This window comes from Colobus angolensis, unplaced genomic scaffold (assembly GCF_000951035.1).
Source record: "Colobus angolensis palliatus isolate OR3802 unplaced genomic scaffold, Cang.pa_1.0 Scaffold124, whole genome shotgun sequence".
Lineage (NCBI taxonomy): Eukaryota > Metazoa > Chordata > Mammalia > Primates > Cercopithecidae > Colobus > Colobus angolensis.
The window spans coordinates 8,045,185-8,066,687 of NW_012113586.1; the positions used below are offsets into that span (position 1 = coordinate 8,045,185).

A 21,503-nucleotide genomic window follows, 5' to 3' on the forward strand; every position below is an offset into this window, starting at 1 on the left:
AAAAAAAAAAAAGAAAATGTAACCAAGATAAAAAGCAATATTGAAATATATTTGGCAACAAAAAAACTATGCTAGAAGACGAAATTGGTCACAGATCTGCTATTAAAAAACCCAAGACTGGCCGGGCACAGTGGCTCACGCCTGTTATCCCAGCACTTTGGGAAGCCAAGGCGGGCAGATCACGAGGTCAGGAGTTGGAGACCAGCCTGGCCAACATAGTGAAACTCTGTCTCTACTAACAATACAAAAAATTAGCCAGGCGTGGTGGCAGGCGCCTGTAATCCTAGCTACTCGAGAGGCTGAGGCAGGAGAATCGCTGGAACCAGGGTGGCAGAGGTTGCAGCGAAGATCGCACCACTGCACACCACCCGGGGTGACAGAGCGAAACTCCGACTCAAAACAAAACAAAACAAAACAAAACAAACCCCAACACATTAATGTTATTAAAACACTGCCACTATCTAAAGACATCTTAATTGGCATTTTAAAATATATATTTTCCCAAGTTTAATTAAAGACATTCTAACTTGGTATCGAAGACAAAAATCCAACAACACTGGTCAATGTGTATCACATAGGCACAATAAACTTAAAAGTTTATTATTTAAATTATTTGTGGAATTTTGGCCGGGCGCGGTGGCTTACGCCCATAAACCCAGCACTTAAGTGGCGGAGGTGGATGGATCGCTTGAGCCCAAGAGTTTGAGACCTGCCTGGGCAACAAGACGAAACACAGTCTCTACAAGAAATACAAAAATTAGCTTGACTTGTTGGCAGGTGCCTGTAATCCCAGCTACTTGGGAAGCTGAGGCAGGAGAATCATTTGAACCCGGGAGGCGGAAGTTGCAGTGAGCCCAGCGAGACTCCGTCTCAAAAAACAAAAAAAATTATTTGTTTAGTTGTAACAGGATTTGTATTATAACAGGATTTTTGCTTAATTTTATTTGAATAGTAACTATTTGCCTTAGAACAATTTATTATAGATTGATTTCCAGCATAAGCTCATATGTCTTTTTGTCCTAAATCTTATGTATGAAGATCAGTTCCCAAATAAGAGAAAATCTAATACTGTTGTTCAATGGCTTGTAAAGCATTTCAAAATGGCATGCCATATGTGGGTATGATGTATCAAGTTATTCGGTGCAGAGGACTTATAGATCATTAACAGTGCCCTCCCCATTCCAACTTCTTATTAAGAAAAACACCCTGGTAGATTTACAGAGCACTCAAGGGGACACATTTTCCAATAGCCACAGCAGGAGACAAATGTCATAATTCTTGTAAGTAAGTTGTCTTGTGAGGTCATTCTAAGTTCCATGTGCCCTAAAATCATGTACTTACTGAAAAGCCTGACAAAACTGTTACGAAACTGTGCAACTGTCAGAAGAAAAGTTATTCCATCTTAGAATGTGCTCTTGTATTTAAGACGCTTTTCAAGAAATAAGTATACAAACTGCACACTGACAAATTCAGTTAATCAAAGACTCCACAGTGGAGCACCAGAGAAGGCAGGATGCTTTGTCAAGTCCTGAATGTGTTAACATGCAGTTTATTATCGGTTACAGAAAATCTTTCTTGAGGTTAAGAAAATCTATCAGCTATTCTAGATTTGTTAACAAGAAACAAAATTTTCAAAAATTATCGTTAAAAGGGTGTGTCTACAGGGAAAGACTGGTGCTCAAATTGTGAAGCACATGCCCTGAGGCTCACAGATTTATTATAGCGAATCAGACAGGCGACAGAACATGAGAAAAGTACTGCATGTGTAGTGAAGTGGACAACATTTGGGACGTCTCCTTGTCGAGGAGTCGTGACAGCAAAATCACTTCCTGAGGAAGGAGGAGCAAAAGGGAAGAGGCCATCCTGACCAGGAAGTGACTCGCCCTAAACTAACCCCAATTATATCTACAAATGGGGGGATGGGGGTTAGCCCCAACTGCTAAAGGCGGTAAAATAACTGCTTTTTGATACGTCGCCACATAACCACCACCCCCTCTCAAAATTACAGGAAAAAAGTCCACAGTCACGATCTAATAAAGGAAACGTCTGTTCCCTCGCAGGGAGGCCCCTGGGCCGTGCCTCAGGTCTGAGAGGAAAGGAGAGTCGAGGAACGAGGAACTGGGGCCACCGTGAGGCAGAGGAAAGCCCCGTAAAAGGGAAGCGTCCCGACTGCGGAGAGCGTATGTCAGCATGGACAAAGAAGCTTCTTTTTCCTGGGGACACTGCAAGGCTCCCAACGCAGCCGGGCCGAGCCCCAGTTCCCTGTCGGGGGAGGAGGTAAGCGAGAGAGGCGGACCCCTTACCTTCTCCTCATCCGACACACGATCATCGAAGTCGGCCATCTTGGGCTGTTCTGGCCCAGCCCGGCTGTGGGCGCTAGGCAGGCCGGGAAGAAAGCCGAGTGATGGAATCACCGCGGGGGCCGTCGGAAGGACCCGCCCGGAAACGCCGACCTAGAGGGCGCCATGTCAGTTATGCGCGGGAGTGACGTCTCCTAGTGCCAGCGCCCGCGCCCAGGAAGTAGGCTTTGCCTTCGGTGATTTAAAGTCTAATATCTTTCCCAATGAGTTACACTCATTTCTCATCCATCTAATGGGTGCTGGCAGCGTGTTTCGATTATTCTTGGCTCCTGGCCTCCATCCGACCAAGTCGCTGTTGCAGTTTTTCTGGTACCCGTTATCTCCACGACAGCCGAATCCATAGCTCTAAGAGCTGCTCGGCCGCTGGAACGATCGGTGGCTTTTCCAACCCCAGGGGGCGGGGGTGTGAAAGGTGACCCTCATTTCGTTTGGAAGCGGTAACACTTCACTTTGGGGTCACATCTTAGTCTAGTTCCTCCAGAACAGGCGCTGCTGTCCGCCCCTTCCCTGCCCCACGAAGGAATAGGTAGCCTCAATCTTGAGACACGCTCCTCCACCTTCGAAATCTCGGTCCCGGTTCCTCAGGACTCAGCCTTCAGAGAGGCAACTTCAGGTCCGCCACTATCCCAGGATTCCCGACTCCCGGTTTCCTGTCCTTCTCCCCTCCCAGCTCCTGGCTCCTGCGGTAGCGGCAAGATGGCGGACCGTGGCGGCTCGGGTGAAGCCGCGGCTGCTGGAGCGGCTGCTGCACCTGTCCCCGGCCTAAACCCGACGCTGGGCTGGAGGGAGCGACTGCGAGCCGGGCTGGCGGGGACTGGGGCCTCGTTGTGGTTCGTGGCGGGGCTGGGGCTGCTTTACGCTCTGAGGATCCCTTTGAGGCTGTGTGAGAATTTGGCAGCGGGTGAGAGGACCAGACCTCCTGGGGCAGGGCGGGGGACCAGGAGAGATGTCGGGGGCAAGAGCCAAAGGGCAAGAGATTCTCGGTAGTCCTAGAGGGCCTCTGAGAAGTCGATGAGCGATCAAGTGGGTTCTTTTTCTTTTGGACTGCAACCTTGCAATTGATTGTCAAGCCTGCTGCCTCTACCGGCTCCTCCGTAGAACTCTTAAGGTCCGTCCTCTCATGTCCTCGTTTTTCCGTGGAGAAGCCACCTGACAAGCTATAAGCTTCAGGTATTAGGACAGAAGGGTGCATTCTCAGATTGGGATACGTAATTTATATTGGCTCTCCCACCTCTGGTAGGATCCCATAAAAGTCACTGCTTTGAGTTTCTCACCTCCCAGCTGAAAGAACTCATATCCAGGCAACAAAGATGAGCACATCTGTAATTTAAAGATTTCAGAGAAAGAAAATGGCATGATTTTAATTGACGATTCTCTTGTTTTAAAGTAGTTCTGTTAAGAAATAGTTGTCGTGATATTTTTGTCTGTTCTTTTAGGCTTATCTTGAGTAATAGTACAGGAAGTGAGAGAGCGCCACAAACAACTGTCGGGTTGCTAGTTCTTTCGACATCTGTAGAACACTTGCTATGTAGTCTGTGCTGAAAATACTAACACATGTAAGAAGTGATGATCCTGATGGAATTCTCATATACTGTACTATTCTTTAGTTGTGGACAGGATAAAGTGTTTAGGGCCCAGGTCCGCTTACCATGTGATTATATTTCACTCAAGGATAAAGTGTTTAGGGCCCAGGTCCCCTTACCATGTGATTATATTTCACTCAAGGTCTGAGCAGCAACCTCAGAACAAGATAGAAGTATTTCTGTTATATGATTCAGTACAGTGGTTGATTTTTCTTTAGCAAAAGGCAGCAAATGTCCCCTTTCCTGTTCAGAGATGACATGAAAGACTGTGAGGTAAAGTTCGGAAATATTTTGGCTGTTTTGGAGGATAAGGTATCAAGTTCAAATGTAACTAGCACACTAAAATAAGCTAAACTGAAGAGCTAAGTTGGCATCTCTGTAACAGGTGAATGAAGTGCTTAACGGCGGTTTCTATGCACAGTGTTACTGATGGACTTGTCGTTTATTTATTTATTTATTTTTTGAGCCAGAGTCTCGCTCTGTCGCCCAGACTGGAGTGCAGTGGCGCGATCTCGGCTCACTGCAAGCTCCGCTTCCCGGGTTCATGCCATTCTCCTGCCTCAGCCTCTCGAGTAGCTGGGACTACAGGCGGCCGCCACCTCGCCTGGCTGATTTTTTTGTGTGTATGTTTTTAGTAGAGATGGGGTTTCACCGTAATAGCCAGAATGGTCTCGATCTCCTGACCTCGTGATCCGCCTGCCTCGGCCTCCCAAAGTGGTGGGATTACAGGCGTGAGCCACCACGCCCGGCCGACTTGTCATTTATTTTTCTACATGTTAACCATATACATTTAGATGAGAATAGTTGATTACTATAGATTTTTCTTTTTTACTTTTTCTTTTCTTTTTTATTTTTTGTGAGACAGAGTCTCCCTCTGTCACCCACGCTGGAGTGCAGTGGCAAGATCACTACAGCCTTGAACTCTTTTGCTCAAGCGATCCTCTGGCCTCAGCCTTCCAAGTAGCTGGGACTACAGGCGGGCACCACCACGACCAGCTGAGTTTTAAATTTTGCATAGAGACTGGGTCTATTTTATTTGCCTAGGCTGGTCTTGAACTCCTGGCTACCAGCGATCCTCCTGCCTTAGCTTCCCAAAACTCTGAGATTATGGGAGTGAGCCATCCTACCTGGCCAGATTTTTATTTCTTTCTAAAACCCACCCTACTTATGAAATAATTATTTGAAGTGAACAATCTGCTCCAGGATTTCAGTAAGTCAGGGAGATTTCTGTTTGTTGCTTTTCTCTTTGAGCCATTTTGCCTCTCTAGCTGATATACCAAATACATACACTGTTTCCTTCCCTCTAATTTGAGACAGTGGTTTTATATCCTACCAAAATAATTATGGAGTCGTTTTGAACCTCCTTTGTAAAAGCATGTTGTTTATCTTCTTATTCTTACAGATTTGCAAAAGTTCTTGTCTAAATTATGACTTATAAGTGCTTTAGTTTTATTCTTTAAAGCAAGCTGAATTACCTCATTTTGATTTGTTGCAAATAGTTATAAGCCATTATGTATATTATATATACAAATTAAAATTTTTTCAAGTGAATTTCACACTAGAACTTAAGTTCCACCACTCATAAAGATACTTGCATATTTGTAACCTAAGTACATTAAATTCGCATTTTTTAAAACTTTGATTCTTGTTCTTTTGACAGGGACTGTATTTTTAAATTCATTTGACACCCAAATTCTATGTGGCACTTACAGGGACATCTTCATTGATATCAGGACTAATATTTGTAAGTAGTTTCCATTTCCTTCCTTCATGTTTTGGTATTTATCTAAAGATTTTTTTTTTTTTTTTTTTGAGACAGAGTCTTGCTCTGTCGCCCAGGCTAGAGTACAGTGGCATGATCTTGGCTCACTGCAACCTCCACCTCCCAGGTTCAACCAATTCTCCTGTCTCAGCCTCCCGAGTAGCTGGGATTACAGGTGCCGGCCACCATGCTCGCATAATTTTTGTACTTTTAGTAGAGACGGCGTTTCACCACATTGGTCAGGCTGGTCTCGAACTCCTGACCTCAGGTGATCTGCCTGACTTGACCTCTGAAAGTGCTGGGATTACAGGCATCAGGCACCACCCTGGCCTAAAGATCCTTTATATGGTTATAATATTTATAAATTATTATTACCTATGGATCAGCATTTCTAAAACGTATTCAGCATTTGAAAAGATTACCTATTCAAACAAGTTTGGGGAATGCTGCATCTCCCAATCTACTTTTAGAGATTGACAGTATTTATTTACATATTAAAGGCTTATTGAACCTGTAGTCAGGGAGGGCTTGGGGTGTACTGGAAATTAAATGCCCGCAGAGCCCAAGTTGGTAACAAAAATGAGTGAAATGGATAGAGTTTAATAATTAAATTCTTATTTCTTTGAGGACTGGGTAGCCTGGACAGTGCATGACCCTTCTAAAAGAGGCTAAGGCTGGGCGCAGTGGCTCAAGCCTGTAATCCCAGCACTTCGGGAGGCCAAGGCGAGTGGATCGCCTGAGGTCGGGAGTTCAAGACCAGCCTGACATGCACTCTGGACTCTGGAGAGCCAACATGGAGAAACCCCGTCTCTACTAAAAATGCAAAAAATTAGCTGGGGTGGTGGCGCATGCCTGTAATCCCAGCTACTCAGGAGGCTGAGGCAGGAGAATCGCTTGAACCCAGGAGACAGAGGTTGCAATGAGCCAAGATTGCGCCATTGCACTCCAGCCTTGGCAACAAAAGTGAAACTCCGTCTCAAAAAAAATGAAAAATAAAAAAATTAAAGAGGCTAAAACTAATTGTTGCCATGTAGACTTGCAACTAGTATTACCAGGTTTTTCAATTTTTCAGATGATTTAAAGAGAACCCAGATAGACCGGGCGTGGTGGCTCACGCCTATAATCCCAGCACTTTGGGAGCCTGAAACAGGCAGATCACTTGAGGCCAGGAGTTCATGAACAGCCTGGCCAACATGGTGGAACTCCGTCTACTAAAATATAAAAAGTAACAGTATCGTGGTGTATGCCTGTAGTCCCAGCTGCTCGGGAGGCTGAGGCATAAGAATCTCTTGAACTTGGGAGGTGGAGGTTGCAGTGAACCAAGATCTTGCCACTGCACTCCAACCTGGACGACAGAGAGAAACCCTGTCTCAAAAATGAATGAATAAATAAATACATAGAACCTGGATATACAGTTTTTATATAAAATTTGCCCATTAAAAAAAAAATTGAGATGGAGTCTCACTATGTTTCCCAGGCCAGAGTGCAGTCACTATTCATAGGCACCATTATAACACACTGTGGCCTTAACTCCTGGGCTCAAGCCATCCTTCCATGTCAGCCTCCCTAGTAGCTGGGATTACAGGCATGTGCCACCATGTCTGACTACAGTATTTTAATATTGGCAACACTGGGAAGACTAAAATTATGTGTCATAAATTCAACCTATAGGTTTTTCAAGCCCATTTCCTCATCTGTTAACTGAGGTTAATAACAGCATGAACTTTATAGGATTATGAAGACTAAATCAGATAATGTTGTAAGTTTATAACATGGTAGCTGGTTCAGAGTGTATACTTAATGAATTTTGGCTATTATTATTCTGAGAATTCTCATAGTTAAGAAACCTGTTTGACCTGACACAGTGGTTCATGCCTATAATTCTAGCACTTTGGGAGACCGAGGTGGGCTGATGGAGTTCAAGACCAGCCTGGGAAACATGGCAAAATCCTGTCTTTTCAAAAAAATACAAAAATTAGCCGTGTGTGGCATGCACCTATAGTCCCATCTACTGGAGAGGCCAAGGTGGGAGGATGACTTGAACCCTGGAGGGAGAGGCTACAGTGAGCCAAGATGGTGCCACTGCACTTTAACCTGGGTGACAGAAAAAGACTGTGTTTCAAAAAACAAAAGCAAAAACAACAAAACTGTAACTTTAATTCAACTTTTCCTTGAAGAAGATATTTTTAATTTAAGAAAATTAAAATATTTTTTATAATTCACATTAACATCCCTAGGATGTCGTGTTTCCTAGTGTACACTTTGGAACAATACTGCTGCAGATAAAAATCTTAAGTTTTATGCCATGCATAGCCAATAGATTTTTCTATTGTCTTTAAATTTTTATTTATTTTTTGTAGAGGCAGAGTCTCACCGTGTTGTTCATGGTGGTCTCGGACACCTGGGCACAAACGATCCACTCTCCTTGGCCTCCCAAAGTGCTAAGGTTCCAGGCATGAACCACCATGCCCAGCCTGTTCTTTTTTTTTTATCTCTAGGTGGTGCTCTCCAGCCGTAGTAGAAATAGCATTTGTATTGGATCTGTTTTTTTAAATAGGGACTAATACAGACCATTTTATTAAAGTGAAATGCCAAACAAGAACGAGATTTTTCTCTTGGCTTAAAAAATAGAAACTATTGAGGAATTCAGGATTAAAACTACATGTTAATATAAGCTTCATAATTTAACATAAACATATTTTAGCATATTTAGTCCATATAGTCCATAGCATACAAAAGTCTAAGTAAAGATAATAAACTATCTTTAAGCCAGGCACAGTGGCTTACACCTGTAATCCTAACACTTTGGGCAGATAGAGTGGGAGAATCCCTTAATGCCAGAAGTTTGAGTCCAGCCTGGACAACAACAAGACCCTGTCTCTATTTAATATAGTTTTTTTGTTTGTTTGTTTTAAAGAAACTATCAATATTAAACAGCTGATGTAGTGGAAAAAGCACTGGTTTGGGAACAGAAGATAAAATTTTGAATCTTAACTCTTCCACTTACTAGCTGATAATTTTGGGCAAGCTACGTAAACAGTCTAAGCTATAATTTCCTCATTTATAAGAGAGGGATAACTTACTTATATATATGATGTCTAAAACCTTGTAAAAAACTTTTTGTGGCCAGGTATGGTGTCTCGTGTCTGTACTACCAACACTTTGGGAGCCTGAGGCAGGAGGATTGCTTGTACCCAGGAGTTCAAGACCAGCCTGGACAAATGAACAAGATCTGGTCTCTGTACAAAATTTAAAAATTAGCACATTGTGTTGGCGCATTCCTGTAGTCCCAGCCACTTCAGAGACTGAGGGGCAGGATTGCTTGAGCCCAGGAAATCGAGGCTGCAGTGAGCTGTGATCATGCCACTGCACTCCAGCCCGGGCAACAGAGTGGACCTTGTCTCAATAACAACAACAACAAAAACCCAACAAAACCTTTTGTTATTCTTTATAAAGCAGTGTTTTAAATATACACAAATTAGGAAATTCAAGTAACATTTTAAAGATTAAACTGTATTATTACCCTTGCAATATTGATGGGTTTTTATTAGCAAAGGTTGTTGTGTTTATAATTTCTTTTACCACCTGGACTTAACAAACTTGTATATATGTATAATCACATATACATATATAAAGAGATATATTTATGAAACTGTCTAGTGTAATGGTTGGAAGCTCCGAAGTCAGGCAAACCTGAATAAGAATCCCAGCTCTGCCACTTACCGGTGATGTGGACTGTTATTTAAATTTGGAATGTGCCCTCATCTCTAAAATCAGTTGTTACAAAAATTAAATGACATAATACATGTCAAGGACTTGGCATAATGCGAGGCTTATAGAAAGCTTTCAATAAGTATTTGCAGTTATTATTATCATTGTTCATTTGTGTTAAAAAGTTGACTTAAAAGTTGAAAAAGCCACTAACTTCATACTCATTCATTAGAAAACCCACCTGCACTTTGTATAGTGAAGGAAAGTGTGGTTGTTGCCCTTGATTGTATTTATTTATTTTTTTTTTGAACAGGGTTTTACTCTGTAACCCAGGCTGGAGTGCAGTGGTATAATCACAGCTTACTGCAGCCTCGACCTGCTGAGTTCAAGCGATCCTCCCACTTTAACCTCCCAAGTAGCTGGGACTGCAGGCACACACCCTCACACCTGGCTCATTTTTTTATGTTTTGTAGAGATGGGGTCTCACTATGTTGTCCAGGTTAGTCTTGAATTCCCAGCCTCAAGTGATCCTCCCACCTTGGCCTCCCCAAAGTGTTGGGATTATAGGCGTGAGCCACCATGCCTGGCCCTATCCAATTTTCTTAACCAAGATTTATTCAATATAAACCTTGTCTTTTCTGTCACATGAACAATTTCTGCTTGTGTAGAGAAGTTTTATCTCACTTCTTAGTAAAACATATAGTAGAAGTCAAACCATGGCCTCATTTGGTGGTAATTCTTGCTAACTTATTAAGAGTGAGCAGAAAGAAATGCCATTTTAGATTGAGCATAAAACATTAGTGACATGATAGAAAAAAATGCTGCACCTTGATTTTCTCACACTTTCCTGTAAACATTGTGGCATGTAGTCAGTGGGCCACAACATGGACTATACTTTTGGCACCTATGTAGCATGTTTGTTCTGTTATTTACTGAAGCAAAAAAATAGCATTCCTACAGAGTTGAAAAAGCTGATTTTTTTGTGATGTGTTCTGTTTGTGGTCGTAGTAAAATAGTTTTCAAAAATATTATATTCTGGCTGGTCATGGTAGCTCACACCTATAATCCTAACACTTTGTGAGACTAAGGAAGGCAGAGCGCTTGAGCCCAGGAGTTTGAGACCAGCCTGGGCAACATGGCGACGCCTTGTCTCTACAAAAAATATAAAAATTAGCTGGGCATGGGGGCACATGCTTGTAGTCCTAGCTGCTTGGAATGTTGAGGTGGGATGATCACCTGAGCCCAGGGAGGTCAAGGTTGCAGTTAGCTGTGATCATGCCACTGTACTCCAGCCTGGTGACAGAGTGGGATCCTATCTCAAAAAATTTTTTAAAACAATAGGAAATAAAAAGATTAAAATCTCTTAGTTGTGGATATGTTTTGTTTATTCTTTAAAGTAATACATATATCTACTACATTTGGCAGAAGACTAGTCTGTCAGTTGACTTTTTTTTTCTTTCTTTTCTTTCTTTTGAGATAGGGTCTCAGGGTCTCAGTCTGTTGCCCAGACTGGAGTTCTGTGGTGCAGTCTCAGCTCACTGCAACCTCGACCTCCCCAGGCTCAAGAGATCCTCCCACTTCAACTTTCTGAGTAGCTAGAACTATAGGCATGCACTGCCTCACCCAGCTAATATTTTATTTTTACATTTTTCTGTAGAGATGAGGTCTCACTATTTTGTCCAGGCTGGTCTAGAATTCTTGGGCTCCAGCGATCCTTCTTGAGGATCCCTCTTTTGGGACTTCTTGGCCTCCCAAAGTGCTGGAATTACAGATGTGAGCCACTGTGTCTGGCCTGGTTTCTCTTTTTATAACAGTGATAAACCATGGAAACAGAAAGAAATGAATATCCTGATTTTTAAATGGTTCAAAATGGGAATCAACCTGACTCTTAACCTTTATTAGTAATTTTGCCAAATACTGGAGTAGTACTTTTTGCTTCAGAAAGCACTTTCTTATAATTCTTGTTAACCACATTTAGCTGAGGCTCTGAGATGTTAGAGATTAAGTGACTTGCCCACAGCACACAGCTAATAAATGACTGATTTGGGAGTCAAACATGGGCATGCTGATCCTGGTCTAGTCTGTTCATCCACTATGCTTATCATTTGAAAACTGTTTATGCTGCAGATAGAATAAAATGACAATGTAACTCAACATAGTTAAATTACTTATAGATTAAAATGCTTCTTACTGTTTTTTAATGCTTTATTACATATGCCTAGTTTTGCTTAAGCTTGTCTAAATTTTATGACAAAACTATAACAAAGGTATTTCACTTTTTTTTTTTTTTTTTTTGAGGTGGAGTCTCGCTCTGTCGCCCGGACTGGAGTGCAGTGGCCGGATCTCAGCTCACTGCAAGCTCCGCCTCCCAGGTTCACGCCATTCTCCTGCCTCAGCCTCCGAGTAGCTGGGACTACAGGCGCCCGTCACCTCGCCCGGCTAGTTTTTGTATTTTTAGTAGAGACGGGGTTTCACTGTGTTAGCCAGGATGGTCTCGATCTCCTGACCTCGTGATCCGCCCGTCTCGGCCTCCCAAAGTGCTGGGATTACAGGCTTGAGCCACCGCGCCCGGCACAAAGGTATTTCACTTTTATGTGACGTGTTATTGTTGAATCTTGTGTTTGTATGTTTTTTTCTTTATGAAAGGAGAGTACACTTAAAATGCTGAATTGAACAGGACATCTTGAGAGAATGTTTTAATTTGAGCTCGTGTGTCTGCTGATCAATTCTAAGTGGAGGATATTTTCTGTTTGTCATAGATATTTGAATGGTGGTACTTCCATAAGCATGGCACATCTTTTATTGAGCAAGTATCTGTAAGCCATTTGCAACCACTGATGGGAGGAACAGAGAGCAGCATTTCAGAACCAGGTTCTCCTTCGAGGAACAGAGAAAGTGAAACCAGCAGACAGAATTTGTCAGGTGACTGCTTTTCTGATGTGTTTTCAGAGCTGTGTATTTAAGATTGAGTTTGGCTCTGGGAGATAGAAAACTCAAAACAGCTGAGTGCTGTGGTATGCATGTTTGTGTTTCCCCAAAAATTCTAATCACCAATGTGATGTTATGAGGTAGGGTCTTTGGGAGGTGATCAGGTCATGAGAGCAGTGTCCTCATGGATGTGATTAATGCCCTTATGAAGAGACCCAAGAGAGCTGCTTGCCACTTCTACCATGTGAGGACACCATGAGAAGGCGCCATCTATGAACTAGAAAGCAGACCCTCACCAGACACCAAATCTGTTGGTACCTTGGTCATAGGTTTCCCAGCCTCCAGAACTGTGAAATATAAATTTATGCTCTTTATAATCTACCCAGTTTGTGATATTTTGTTGTAGCAGTCCAAATGGACCAAGACACAGAAATTTGTCTTTTATGTTAATATAGGCAGTCCATGGCTGGTATGGAAAACAATAAACATCAGATATCCAGACCCCTTCTATTTTGTTAGCCTGCCATCTCCAAATGTAGTTTTTACTTTGTAGTGTAAGACTGTTGCTCTTGCTTCAGCCATCATATCCACATTCCAATCAGCAGGAAGGAAAGAAATCCAAGGTAAGGTCACTTCTTCCCTCTACTCCACCCCACAAAAGCCAAGGACTAGTCTCAGAAATGTTACATACTATTTCACCTTACTTCCTACTGGTCAGATCTGTTTCATATGGCCATTACTAGCTATGAGGAAGGCTAGAAATTTTCAACATTTTCTCAGTATGTATATATATGTGCCCAGCAAATCAGGGAATCTTATGACTAATAAAGGAGAGAACAGAAACAGCCATCTCTGCCAAGAGAGAAAAGTAGGAAAAAAAATTTTTTTTCAATATATCTAAAAAGGCATCAAAGTCTCAACTCTTCATGGATGAGTATTCCATTGTCATACTTTTATTGTAGACTGTTCCTCTATTTGTATCGAGTACTAGTGAATTTATTTATTTATTTAGAGACAGAATCTTGCTCTGTTGCCACGCTGGAGTGCAGTGGCGCGATCTCAGTTCGCTGCAACCTCTGCTTCCCAGGTTCAAGCGATTCTCCTGCCTCAGCCTCCCGAGTAGCTGGGACTACAGGCATGCACCACCACGCCTGACTAATATTTTGTATTTTTAGTAGAGATATGAGTTCACCATATTGGCCAGGATGGTCTCAATCTCTTGACCTCATGATCTGCCCACCTTGGCTTCCTAAAGTGCTGGGATTACAGGCTTGAGCCACCACACCCGGGCCAGGCTGGTCTTGAACTCCCGACCTCAGGTGATCTGCCTGCCTCGGCTTCCCAAAGTGCTAGGATTACAGGCATGAGCCACCAAGACTGGCCAGCTAGAAAGCGAGTATTTTTAATGATATATAATTAAGAAAGGAAAATTTATAAAGCTAAATAAAATTATTATTATTATTATTTTAATAGAGATGAGGTCTCACTATGTTGCCCAGGCTGGTCTCGAACTCCTGGGCTCAAGTAATCCACCTGCCTTGGCTTCCTAAAGTGCTGGGATTACAGGCGTGAGCCACCATACCTGGCCTTTTTTTTTTTTTTTTTTTTTTTTTTTTTGAGACGGAGTCTCGCTCTGTCGCCCGCGCTGGAGTGCAGTGGCGCGATCTCAGCTCACTGCAACCTCTGCTTCCCAGGTTCAAGCGATTCTGCTTCCTCAGCCTCCCGAGTAGCTGGGATTGCAGGCATGTGCCACTGCACCCAGCTAATTTTTGCATTTTTAGTAGAGATGGGGTTTTTCCATGTTGGCCAGGCTGGTCTTGAACTCCCGACCTCAGGTGATCTGCCTGCCTCGGCTTCCCAAAGTGCTAGGATTACAGGCATGAGCCACCAAGACTGGCCAGCTAGAAAGCGAGTATTTTTAATGATATATAATTAAGAAAGGAAAATTTATAAAGCTAAATAAAATTATTATTATTATTATTTTAATAGAGATGAGGTCTCACTATGTTGCCCAGGCTGGTCTCGAACTCCTGGGCTCAAGTGATCCTCCCACCTCAGCCTCCCAAAGTGTTGGGATTACAGGTGTGAGCCACCTCGCCTGGCCAAAATGAATATTTTTGGATTATTGTTCCTTTCACTGGGATAGGTAATAACTATATAGTAATAATACAGATAAGTTAATTCCATAATATTCCCAATATATCATTTGTTCAATAGCTTAACCACTAGAGTTATGATAGTTTAGTAGAAAAATACTGCCTGAGTGCAGTTGGTGGCACTTTTTAGATTTGGTCAAAGTCCCTAAGGAAGCACCATTTAAGTGGAGTCCTGAAGCCTGACTAGGTATAGTGGGGTGGGGTTGGCAGCCATTCAAGAGTACAAGAAGGAAGAGTCATTTCCTTTCCTCTTCTTTCTTTTTTGTAAAATAATTACAGAACCCCTAAAAGTAAGACATATTAAGATGAATATGATACAGATATGTCCTCATGAAGCTGAGTTCAGTATATGAATAATTATAACAATAGCACATGATGTGATTTTATTTTCCATTGTAAGACTGAGTATGCCATTAGTAATGAGAGTGAAGATAATCTTAAGAACATTTCATCTTGGTAGAGGATACAGATGTAAATAAATTGACAGTAAAAGAATATGGTTAACTGCTTTTATAGAGTGTCTTATATATGATACTCTATAAAGATACATGGTATCTTATACAAGATACTATGGTGACAGAAAAGAAAGAGTGGTCAGTTATTCTTGGAGGGAGGGCCGCAAAATATTTCACAGAGGAAATAGTTGAGTTGGATCTCAAAGTGAGTTAAAAGCTGGGCATAGTGGCCCAAACCTATAATTCCAGTGCTTTAGGAGGCTGAGGTAAGGAGATCACTTGAGACAAGGAGTTTGAGACCAGCCTGGGCAGCATAGCAAGACCCCCATCTCTACAAAAAATAAAAAAAATCAATTGGGCACAGTAATATGCACATGTAGTTCCAGCTACTTGGGAGGCTGAGGCAGGAGGATCACTTGAGCCCAGGAGTTTGAGACTGCAGTGAGCTATGACTGTGCCACTGCACTCCAGCCTGGGTGACAGAGCAAGACGCTATCTCTAAGGGGGAAAAAAATTTTTTTAAGTGAATTAAAGCATCCTTTTGTTCAATATTTTTCTCCCTGGATAACTTCATCTTATTCAATAATATTAGCTACCACAGACATATACGCTGGGGGGAACCAATTTTAAATTTTTACCCCCAAGCTCTCTTTTAAACTCTAGACCTACATTTCTAACTCTTTGCTAGAATTTTCCAACTTTAATGGCCCTAACCACCCTGAACTCACTCCGTCCAAAATGAAACTAATTATCTTCTTCCATAGTTCTTCCTCTATAATTCTAAAATCTTTTAATGGCGTCCAATTCCCATTTTAGAAATCTTTGGGTTTCTTTTTAGTTTATATCATTTATGTTTCCCATTTTCTCCAATCAACCCCAAATTGTATTAATTCCCCCTTAAAAATTATCTTGACTCCATTCTACTTTCTTTTTTTTTTTTTTGGATGAAGTTTTACTTTTCTTGCCCAGGCTGGCGTGCAATGGTGTCATCTTGGCTCACTGCAACCTCCACCTCCTGCCCCAGCCTCCCGAGTAGCTGGGATTACAGGTGCCTGCCACCATAACAGAGTAATTTTTGCATTTTTAGTAGAAATGGGTTTTCGCCACTGTTGGCCAGACTGGTCTTGAACCCCTGACCTCAGATGATTCATCCACCTCGGCCTCCCAAAGTGCTGGGATTACAGGCGTGAGCCACCAGGCCTGGCCCCTTCTATCTTTTCTTTCAACATTCATAGCCCCATATTTAGGCCCTTAAACATCTCTTCCCTGGGCTATTGCTATAGTATCCTAAGTGGTTTCCTTTCCTCTTATACTTCCCCTTCTAGTACATCCTCTCTCCTTAACTATGTAAAAACAAAAAGTGGTTCTCAAACTTTTTAGACTAAGGAATTCTTTACATTCTTCAAAAATTATCCAGGCCTGGCACGGTGGCTCATGCCTGTAATCCCAACACTTTGGAAGGCCAGGGCGGGCAGATCATGAGGTCAGGAGATCGAGACCATGGTGAAACCCCATCACTACTAAAAATACAAAAAATTAGCTGGGCGTGGTGGCAGGTACCTGTAGTCCCAGCTACTCAGGAGGCTGAGGCAGGAGAATGGCATGAACCCCGGAGGCGGAGCTTGCAGTGAGCCGAGATTGCGCCACTGCACTCCAGCCTGGGTGACAGAGCGAGACTCCGTCTCAAAAAAAAAAAAAAATTATCCAGGACCTCAAAGAGCCTTTGTTTAAATGTGGATTATATCCATCAATATTTATCATATTAGAAATTAAAGCAGGAAATTTAAAAATATTTTTTAATAGCAGTAAATCCATTACATGTTAACATGTTGTAAACTGGAATGTGTCCCCCGGAATTCATATGTTGAAACTAACCTCTAATGTAACTGTATGAGGAGCTAGGATTTTTAGGAGATGATCAAGGTTAAATGAGGGGATCCAAATCTGATAGTATTGGTGGCTTTGTACGAAGAGGAAGAGAGGAATTGCTGTCTCTCCGCCATGTGAAGACACAGTGAGAAGACTGCTCTCTGAAGGCCAGGAGGAGAGCCCTCACCAGAGCCCAACCATTCTGGTACCTTGATCTTGGGTTTCCAACCTTCAGATTGTGAGAAAATAAATTTCTGTTGTTTAAGCCACTCAGCATATGATATTTTGTTATGGCAACCTGAGCTGACTAACTCAGATTTTGGTATGAAGAAGTGGGGTGCCACCGTAACGAAACCTAAATATGTGGAAGCAGCTTTGGAGCTGGGTAATGAGTTGAGGCTGGAAGAGTTTTGAGGTGCAAGCTTGAAATACAGATAACGACAGTTTGGTGAGGTCTCAAGTGGAAATGAGGAATATGTGGTTGGGAACTGGAGGAAAGGTGGTCCTTGTATAAAGTGGAAAAAAACGGCTGAACTATGTTCTAGCATTTTGGGGAGAGTAGAACTTCAGAGCAATGACATTGGATATTTAGCTGAGGAGATTTCTAAGCAAAGTGGCACAACTTGGTTTCTTCTGACTGCTTATAGTGAAATGTGAAAGGAAAGAGATGAATAGAAGAAGCAGTTGTTAAGCAAAAAGGAAGCACAACTTGAAGATCTGGAAATTCTCAGCCTATCCATTTTATAAATACATGAGAAAACTTGTTCTGAAGACAACAGTAGGGGTGTGATTGAACAACTATTTGATATCGTGTGCACTTCATGGACTTAGTCATCTTAGTAGAAACCAGAAACAGAGTTGAGTTTATATGAGCAAACACACTACCAGTTTGAACTAAAAGGGACAGGGAAGGTCGGACAGAATGAAGGAAGTCCGTTAGACATTTTGGATTCTACAGGACCAAACCATAGAGCTATTCAATTGTGAACACGTACTGACTTCAAATAAAAGGAAGAATGACCAAACTCAGGACTGCCACTCCCAATACAGGCCCAGAGGGCAAGGCTGTTTCCTCCTTGATTTCAAAGGGTGAGGCTGCCTTTCCAGTTTCTGGGGCCAGGCCACCCTCACAGAGAAGTGCATGGGTGGGGCTGTACCACAGAGCTATGGGGGTGACACTGCCATCACAGTGGGCCTGGAGGGCAGAGCATCAAAAATAATTCTCAAACTTTTTCTCTCTTTTTTTTTTTTTTGTTTTTTGTTTTTTGAGATGGAGTCTTGCTCTGTGCAGGCTGGAGTGCAATGGCGCGATCTCAATTCAATGAAACCTCTGCCTCCCAGGTTCAAGTGATTCTCCTACCTCAGCGTCCCGAGTAGCTGGGATTACAGGCGTGTGCCACCACACCCAGCTAATTTTGTATTTTTAGTAGAGATGGGTTTTCTCCATGTTGGTCAGGCTGGTCTGGAACTCCCAACCTCAGGTGATCTACCTATCTCAGCCTCCAAAAGTGCTGGGATTACAGGCATGAGCCACAGCACCTGGCCTCTTTTTTTTTTTTCCAAGACGGAGTCTCATTCTGTCGCCCAGGCTGGAGTGCCGGAGCGCAATCTCGGCCCACTGCAACCTCTGCTGCCTGGGTTCAGGTGATTCTCCTGCCTCAGCCTCCCAAGTAGCTGGGATTACAGGCACCTGCCACTGCACCCAGCTAATTTTTTTTGTAGTTTTTAATAGAGATGGGGTTTCACCATCTTGGCCAGGCTAGTCTTGAACTCCTCATCTCTTGATCCACTCGCCTTGGTCTCCCAAAGTGCTGGGATTATAGGTGTGAGCTACCGCGCCCGGCCTTTTTTGTTTGTTTGTTTGTTTTTTGGAGCCGAAGTTTTACTCTTGCTGCCCAGGCTGGAATGCAATGGCGTGATCTTGACTCACTGCAACCTCTGCCTCCTGGGTTCAAGTGATTCTCCTGCTTCAGCCTCCCAAGTAGTGGGGATTACAGGCATGCATCACCACGCCCAGCTAATTTTTTTCTATTATTAGTAGAGATGGAGTTTCACCATTTTGGCCAGGCTGGTCTTGAACACCTGACCTTAGGTGATCCACCTGCCTCAGCCTCCCACAGTGCTGGGATTACAGGCATGAGCCACCTTGCCTGGGCTGTTTTTTTTTCTTTTTTTTTTTTTAAGAGAGACAAGGCCTCACTGTATTCCCCAGGCTGGGGTCTTGAACTCCTGGGCTCAAGTGATGCTCCTGCCACAGCCTCCTGAGTAGCTGGGATTACAGGCATGTGCCACTGTGCCTGGCATTCAAACTTTAAGATGTAATAGAATTTGCATTGCTAAGTTTTGGACTTGGTAACCATTACCCCTTCCTTCCTTTTGATTTTTTCATTTGAGAATGGGAATGTCTATCCTATGTCTGCCCACCATCATACAGTATATTTGGAACGTATAACTTGTCTGGTTCCATAGGTTCACTTCTGGAGAGGAACTGAGTCTAAGAATGAATTGTACCTTGAGCCTCCCTATGTCTGATTCAGATAATATTCAGATTAAACTTTGGCCTTTAGATTTAGAATTGATGCTGGAATGAGTTAAGACTTTTGGGAGAGAATTAATGTATTTTTATTTATTTATTTTGAGATGGAGTCTCACTCTGTTGCCCAGGCTGAAGTGCAGTGGCACCAGTCGGCTCACTGTAACCTCTGCCTTCCAAGTTTGAACCCCTAATTCCCCATATGACTATTGAAAATAGGGCTTCAGGTAGTAATTAAGATAAACTATGAGTAGAAACCTGATCTGATAAGACAGGAAGGCCTTATAATAATAAGAGATACCAGAGCTCTCTCTTCCTTGTGAGAACACAGCAAGAATTCAGCCTCACCAGTACTCAGCCGTGCTGGTACCCTGCAGGTACCCTGATCTCAAACTTCTAGCCTCCAGAATTGTGAGAAAATAAATTTATGTTAAGCCACACAGTCAATGGTATTTTGTTATGGCAGCCTGAGCTAATACACACGTTGTGAAAAGTAATTATATTTCCCAAAACAAGAAAAGGTTCAGTTAATAGAAGACAGCTTATTCTCCGTTGTCTGTTGTGAAATGGTGTTCGATTGAAGTATATGAAGAAAACCTGGCTTCACACAGATATGTAATTGGAAAAGGGAGGAGTATTTTAATAGTCTTCTCAGAAAATTGTGGATACCTTTTTTTGATACTACACTAAAACTTTCTATGAGTACTTTTCTGAAAGTTTAGTTGTGGTGTAAAATCTGAACTTTGCATGCTCTGTTATGTGAAAATCTATTGGTATATCTTAACATTTTGAATGGATCTTTTACTTATGCATAATTTTATATCGTTCATTGGTTGTTTGGAAAATACTTGTTCACTGAGCTATACATATCATATCCATATCATGATCCATTTTATTGCATAATACGAAAAATCTCATTTGTTAATATCACCACCATTCTCATAGAAAAGTCTTTATTGTGAAATTTGCCAGGCTCACAGTAGCAGACACACATTTAAAGAAATTTCAGTATGTACTTGAAAGCTCAAATTTTATCACTGGCAGCAAATACTTTCATTTTCTTCCTTGATCTTGACAGACTCAGTTCATTTTTAAGAAAATATCTGCCAGGTACCCATCTAAATAACTGTAAGTTTGTGTGTGGCTCTTTCAAGTAAAAGTGGTGTTTCATTACAAAAGGGGCCAGTTCTCACAAATGGCTTTACTAGAGACAACCATCACACCTGCTACAATGTTTAAAAGAAATTTGCCTTATTTTTACTGTAAGGATGTGGAAGTGAAGAATCCAATGACTGCTAGTACAGTTTGGTGTCATTGTCTTGACTCATGCTAATGTACTAGCAGTTTTACCCATCATTGACTTTTCATCACCAGTTCAATTTTGCAGGACAAGTAAGACAAGTGAGGCAGGTGCCTGGGGTACAAAATTTAAGGACACTCTTACTCTCAGGGTCATGCATCTGAGTTCAAGTATACACATTTAAAAAGGCAAATAATGTCTTAGAATTTATTTTGAAGAATTGTTACTTTGCAGTTCCATGAATTATACTTTGAGAACTGCTGATCTAAACAAAGATCTGGTATTTGTTATTTTTCTGCTTATAAACCTTTGATGACCAAGAATGATATCTAAACTCTTTTCTATAGTACATACGGTCCTTCATCAATTTCTTCCAGTCTATTTTCTTTTATTTTTTTTTTTTGAGATGGAGTTTTGCTCTTGTCACCCAGGCTGGAGTGCAATGGTGCGATCTCCATCCACTGCAACCTCCGCCTCCCAGGTTTAAGAAATTCTTCTGTCTCAGTCTCAGCCTCCTGAGTACCTGGGATTAGAGGCACGCACCACCATACCCAGCTAATTTTGTATTTTTAGTAGAACTGGGGTTTCATTATGTTGGCTAGGCTGGTCTTGAACTACTGACCTCAGGTGATCTGCCCACCTCACTCTCCCAAAGTGCTGGGATTACAGACGTGAGCCACTGTGCCTGGCCTTTTCCAATCTGTTTTCTAATCCCATTTACAGTTCTCCCTCCCACTCCTTATCCTGTACTCTAGCCTAACCATGCTGTATGGTTTTATGACACTTCCTCTGCTTCAGATGTTCTTCATTTTGCAACCTTATTCTCATTTTTTACAGTGATTCAAC

The 21,503-nt window shown here is 42.2% G+C and overlaps 2 protein-coding genes across 2 annotated transcripts in view; one reads left to right on the forward strand and one right to left on the reverse strand.

Moving 5' to 3' along the window:
* The window catches only part of CAPZA1 (capping protein (actin filament) muscle Z-line, alpha 1), a 60,537-nt gene extending 57,170 nt beyond the window's left edge, over positions 1-3,367 (reverse strand). The window contains exon 1 of the mRNA XM_011933166.1: positions 2,304-3,367. Coding sequence (XP_011788556.1) covers positions 2,304-2,342 — 39 coding nt within the window. The 5' untranslated portion in view covers positions 2,343-3,367. The remainder of the gene's footprint in view (positions 1-2,303) is intronic.
* Positions 2,984-21,503, forward strand: part of ST7L (suppression of tumorigenicity 7 like) — a 101,953-nt gene continuing 83,433 nt past the window's right edge. Inside the window, 4 exon segments of the mRNA XM_011933205.1 lie at positions 2,984-3,261; positions 5,604-5,623; positions 5,625-5,687; positions 12,176-12,338. Coding sequence (XP_011788595.1) covers positions 3,057-3,261; positions 5,604-5,623; positions 5,625-5,687; positions 12,176-12,338 — 451 coding nt within the window. The 5' untranslated portion in view covers positions 2,984-3,056.